At 41.3% G+C, this 6,000-nt stretch overlaps 1 protein-coding gene across 1 annotated transcript in view; it reads right to left on the bottom strand.

The window, feature by feature from the left end:
- Positions 1–419: 419 nt before the first annotated feature.
- Positions 420–6,000, bottom strand: part of LOC122671993 (putative ABC1 protein At2g40090) — a 46,076-nt gene continuing 40,495 nt past the window's right edge. Inside the window, exons 9-13 of the mRNA XM_043869495.1 lie at positions 2,682–2,773; positions 2,392–2,571; positions 2,026–2,139; positions 888–1,099; positions 420–778 (exon numbers count right to left, since the gene is read on the bottom strand). Of these exons, the coding sequence (XP_043725430.1) occupies positions 899–1,099; positions 2,026–2,139; positions 2,392–2,571; positions 2,682–2,773 (587 nt within the window). The 3' untranslated portion in view covers positions 420–778; positions 888–898. The remainder of the gene's footprint in view (positions 779–887; positions 1,100–2,025; positions 2,140–2,391; positions 2,572–2,681; positions 2,774–6,000) is intronic.

The following is a 6,000-nucleotide window of genomic DNA, read 5'->3' as shown; positions in this document are numbered from 1 at the left end:
ACTATCGTGGCCCCATGGAAAGGTGGAAATTCCCGGGGGCACAGCAGTCATTCCACCCCCCCGTGTCTGGGTGCAGGGGTAGCGCACTGCACTCACCCAGGTAGCGTTCTCTTTCTCAATTAGTTTTCCCATTATTGAGGTGGGTAAGAATCATTCTCCCAGTATATGTCAGCTGAGAAGGTTAATTATGAAATCTGAAAACTTGAGTCAAGACAACAACAGACAACAACATAGCTTTATCCCAACTAAATGTAGTCGGCTACATGGATCCTTACTCTCCAATCAGGCTCTATTCGAAGTCTTACATGAATATTAATAATGTTTACAAATAATGAGTCAAGACAATGATAATAATCTTTACAAATAATTTGCACTGACATTCTATATTGATGGAGCATATTAATAATGTTTACAAATAATGAGTCAAGACTGAATATTTGATAATCTTTACAAATAATTTGCACTGAAATTCTATATTATGCTCCATCAAATGGAGCTTTACATGTAGACATATTCCTAGGAGACAGTAAAATGAATTTCTGGTTCAACCAAAAAATAAAAATAAATAAATCACATGAATTTTCTGTTCCTAGAAGAAATGGCTTTGTTATTATACATTTTCCAATGCATGTCAATGTACGTATAAAGGAATTTCATCCAGATATCAATCCTAGATCACAGAACTGGCATGCAGATGCAGATTCTAAAACTGCAAAGCCAAAGAATATGAAGACCGAGGCAACAATAAAACAAAAAAGGGTATATGAAGAGGCCAGCTGACCAGTTGGCAAACTACAAGGGTTGACATCACAGGCCTTGAACACCATTGCCTGGCAACTTTCTGGGCAGTATTCTACTCGACTACCAAAAGACCTGTGCATCTTTGTTGTTCTGAGTTTCACCCAGACAAGGCTTTCCTGACCCGGAAAAGCCACATGGCCATGTGCATAGTGAAGAGTCGAGCTTCCAGCAACAGCTCTTCCAGCCAAATGCTTAGCACTGACAAGAAGGACTTATTTTGTGACATCTTCATCTCAATGACTGCCTCCGATGAAACTCTTCCAATGATCAAGAACGTATCCACAGAAGATCCCTGTAACTGTAATATAAGCATTGTCAGGGTAGGAATTTAGTCCACATGTCCCTTGTCACATGAAATGCAAAATAAAATTTATAGATGTCAAGTACTTTTCTGAAATGAGAACCACAGAGAAAACAGACATGGTGACTATTTGAAGGGGTCCGATTCAGGAGTTCTCCAAGATCCAATATCAACATAATGAGATGATCTCCTCCATCCCATCAATGGACTTGCTCAAAATCCAAATTTTATTTACATTAACTACTGTTTTGAAATGGGAAACACAGAGAAAACATGCATGGTGACTACCCATCTGCATTCTCAGTGCCCTACAACAATCAATTTATCAACCACGTTAAGTGCTGCATAATATTTTTTACACCATGCTAATCCTATTTTTTTTCTTCGACACATGTTATTAGAACTTAGGCAACCAAGAAACAAATTACAATAGCCAACCATCTAGATTAATTGCAGGATTGCTAACTACAAACTACAAACCCGAACCCGAACCAGAGCAAATTTGGAAATTAAGCTTTAGCCTAACAACCAATGATTTTAATGATTTATATGGCATTATTTCATTTCCCTTGATGGGTTAAAAACAATAATTCTCTTCAATTGGATACAAAAACCGGAACTTTGAACTTGCAAATAAAGTTGTTGAGGTGTTGAAACCTTTGAAATTTGAATTGGTCAGAAATGAAGCATTTCAGAAAGTAAGAGATCAGTTCAGAGCAGTGAAATTGCAGTCTAGAGATAATGCTCACAGATAACCATCAACCAACTGAGAATTTACGGATCTTATATTAGAACTAATATCATTCAATAAAACAAACTAAATGCCCTCTAGATAACTTACCAAAAAAGTTTACACAGCAATATATTAATCAAGGAAGTTGCTCAACAAAGTGCAGTACACTGGAAAGGAAAAATATCAGTACCAGAGCATGGTTGACTGATCTTAAGCAGTCATTGGTCTTCAGCATTAACAGAATCACACGAGGAAGTCTCCTTAGAAGCTCTGAAATCTGAGGGAAATACTGAGATGCATACATCTGACAAAGAAAGACTATTGTCAGGATGAAAGATGACATCTAGTCCAGATTAACAAAACCAGACATACAGCTAATTGTTAGGAATATGGGACTTAATGGCATTACAAGATCAACAACCATGAACCTCAATTGCATCATGCAAAGAAAGAAGAGAATGGGACAACCAATAAGCAAGCTCATCATGCAACAATGTTTGTCTGAAAACACGAAAAAATACCATTCTCATAACACCAAACAATGCCAAAAAACAACCTGAAGTTCTGAACGGTCACTATCATTCCCTTGTAGAACCAAATGATCAGCAGCTGGGTCAATGACCCTATTCCATGGCCTCATTGTTAGAATCCCTGCAAAAAGTATATACAGATCCTCTCCAGCACCCAGTTTCACACTATTCTCCTTTATTGCATTAGCATCAGCAAAAACTAGTGCCTGGAACAAATTTCAAAAGATAAATAAAAAAATAAGAAAAGGTTACAGTGTCTGCATGAAAGACAATTTTCAGTGGGAAAAGGAGGGGGGGCGGGTAGACATTTGGATACCTTCCAAAGGGCAGCATAGTTACTTCTAGTAGAAAAATCAAGGTCCTTGTATAGGCCATGGTCAAGCAGCACCAACTGAGGTTTTCTCTTGCCTATAATTTAGAAGGAGAAATACATAAATTCATATGGAAAAGGAGTCGTGCACGGTGAATGGAATTTGGTAAAAGCCCGAGTTTAAGTAAAATAGTAAATTAATACAAGAAAATATAAATAGTATGACTAGATAGATACTTGTTCATGCAAAAGAAAATGTTGTACTATGGGTTCAGGGGTAGAATAGTCATAAGAGTATTTCTGTCCTTGTACTCATTCCAGAATGTTCTTCTCTTTATTATAACTAAAGATGGCTGTAGACTCTCTGACTCAAGCTAGTATTCACGGAATTCTACATGGCATCAGAGCCAAAAATAATCCGGGAATATGGGAATTGAATTTTTTTTCTTTTTTCTCTCTCTCTTCTCCATCGTGATTCTGCCCGAAGGACAGCCACCACCACAAGCAGTAGACCCTCTTCCACCTTCCGCCAGCCCCTCCAACACCTCCCACCACCTCCGCCAGCCCCTCCACCACACTCTGCCACCTCCACCAGACCTCGACAGCCCCTCCACCACCACCGCCAGCCTTTCCACCACCTTCCGCCATCCCCCTCCAGCCCGCAGGCCTCTCGCCTTCTCTTTTTCCTCTCGCGGGAGGCTTTTTCGCCTTTGCCATGATTTATTCCCCCCCCCTTGGTGGTGAGTTGACTTCCACCGAGGGTTTTCCAGTTTCCCTCCTTATGTTTTAAATTTTTTAGGGGGATTTATTTCTGTTTTTTTTACCAGTCATCATGTCTGACAACTCTGAGATTACTTCTGCCTCATCTGGTTCTGATGGTTCGTCACAACGTGACTTCATTCCGTTCCCGGTGAATCCCATCAAGTTGAATGGCAATAATTATTTGTTATGGTCTCTCTCCTGTTTATTTGTGATTGGTTCCTGTGGTCTCTCTAGCTACATCATGGGCACTCAGGTCAGACCTGAAGAGACTGGTTCTGCACAGGATCGATGGATGGACTTCAATTTCTTGGTTATATCATATCTGGTTAATTCCATGGACCAAGATATTGCCAGATGCTATCTCCTTCTTGATTCGGCTGCAAAGATTTGGAAAACAGCCAAGGACACCTATTCTCAGATTGGGAATGCTGCCCAATGTTATGAGCTTTGTCAAAAAATTCACTCTACCAAGTAGTTGGACTTTTTGGGCACATTCACCGCCACCTGCGATGTTGATGCCACGGCCTTCCGTAAGTGGGAGGACGGCTTACGTGTTTTTGATTTTTTAGCCGGCCTCAACATTGAGTTTGACCAGATCCGTGCCAATATTTTGAATCACGACCCACTTCCATCTCTGGAGTTGGCTTATGCGATTCTCTCGGCTGAGGACAGTAGGTGTACAGCCATGGTTCATCCTGTTACTCAGGAACGATCGGCTCTTATCTCTGGTTCACAGGCTTCCCGAGGAAATTCTTCCCGGTCTGCTAGTACTGATCGACCATTTGGTGATCGCCCTGCCATTAAATGCGATCACTGTGGGAAGGAGTGGCATACCAAAGACCACTGTTGGAAGCTTCATGGTCACCCTATAGAGACTCGCGGGCGTGGGAAGAGTGGTTCCAATCAGCCTAGTAACACTCGTGCTCATCAGACAACAAACTGACGAACAACCTGATCAATCTCTTCCCCAAGTTGTGGCTAAATTGCAAAATCTTTGGGATATGGTGAATCGATTGGACACATCTTCGGCATCAGTATCTCCTTCCATGGCTGCCTCGGCTTTGTCTCTGCCTACCAACCCAATTTCCTCTTCATCCACAGATATTTCATTTGGTGGGAACTGCACCTCGGTCATGCCCGATTCTTGGGTGATTAACTCAGGGGCAACTGACCATATGACAGGTTCTTCATCTGTTTTTTCCAAATATTTTCCTCTTTCTGGTCATAACAAGGTTCGTGTTGCTGATTAGTCACTTTCTCCTATCTCGGGGAAAGGATCTATCAAGTGCACTTCCTCTCTTAGCCTTTCCTCTGTCTTACATGTTCCAAAGTTTACTACTAATTTGCTTTCCATTAGTAGCCTAACCAAGAATTTAAACTGCAAAGTAACCTTTTTTCCAACCTATTGTTTGTTTCAGGACTTGGCAACGGACAGTACGATTGCATGTGGAAAAGTGGTTGGTGGTCTGTACGTGATTGACAGTTCCCGGGCAGTTTTGACATCTCAGCCGGCATCTTCTGATTTTGATTTTGTACTTTTTGAGTTGAATAATTGGCACCGTTGTTTGGGCCATCCTCCTATAGGAGTTTTATCTGCTTCATTTCCTAGTCTAGTGAAACGGTGTAACAGACATAATTTTTCTTGTGATGATTGCACTTTGGCAAAACAAACTAGAAGTATTTTTCCTATTTCTGATAATAGAAGCAATATACCTTTTGGTTTGATACATTCTGATGTGTGGGGCCCTGCCCGATGTATTTCTACTTCTGGATTTCGATGGTTTGTCACTTTCATTGGCTGTTTTAGCCCAACAACTTGGGTGTATTTGAAACATAGTAAAAGTGATGTCTTCACGTGTTTTACTCTATTACATAAAATGGTCCAGACCCAGTTCAATGCCAAGGTGAAGATTCTCCGCTCAGATAATGGAAAAGAGTATATGGATGGTGCTTTTCGCTCCTATTTGGACAACCATGGAATCATACACCAGACTTCTTGTGTTGACACTCCTGCTCAGAATGGAGTAGCTGAACGCAAAAATAGACATCTCTTGGAGGTTGCTTGTTCTCTTATGTTTACTATGGCTGTTCCTCCACGTTTCTGGGGTGATGCGGAAAATCCACTTTTGTTGTGCCTCCAAAGGTCTTTGGCTGTGTCGTGTTTGCCAGGAATCACCACGTACACGGCAAGTTTGATCCCAAAAGACTGCGGTGTGTTTTTTTGGGTTACTCAGCTACCTAGAAAGGATATAGATGCTATCATCCTCCTACACGAAAGGTGTTTGTTACTATGGATGTCGTCTTCCAGGAGTCTGAGGCTTACTTTACACAGCCGGTACCTCTGCAGGAGGAGATTCTAAGCGGTGAAGAGGCCCCGCCGATTGCTCCTCTGGAAATTGAGATACCTACCATAGAGGATGTCTCTGCTGAACTAGAAGATGGAGTTACAAGTTAGGAACAAGAAGTGGGGCAAATTGAGTAACAACAACAGGTGTAGGGGGAGAATAATGTAAGGACTAATGTGCAGACTTACACTCGGGGAATTGATTTTCCTTTGGATGGC

This window comes from Telopea speciosissima, chromosome 8, assembly GCF_018873765.1.
Source record: "Telopea speciosissima isolate NSW1024214 ecotype Mountain lineage chromosome 8, Tspe_v1, whole genome shotgun sequence".
NCBI classification, from domain to species: domain Eukaryota; kingdom Viridiplantae; phylum Streptophyta; class Magnoliopsida; order Proteales; family Proteaceae; genus Telopea; species Telopea speciosissima.
This window is presented reverse-complemented; position numbering and strand designations above follow the sequence as displayed.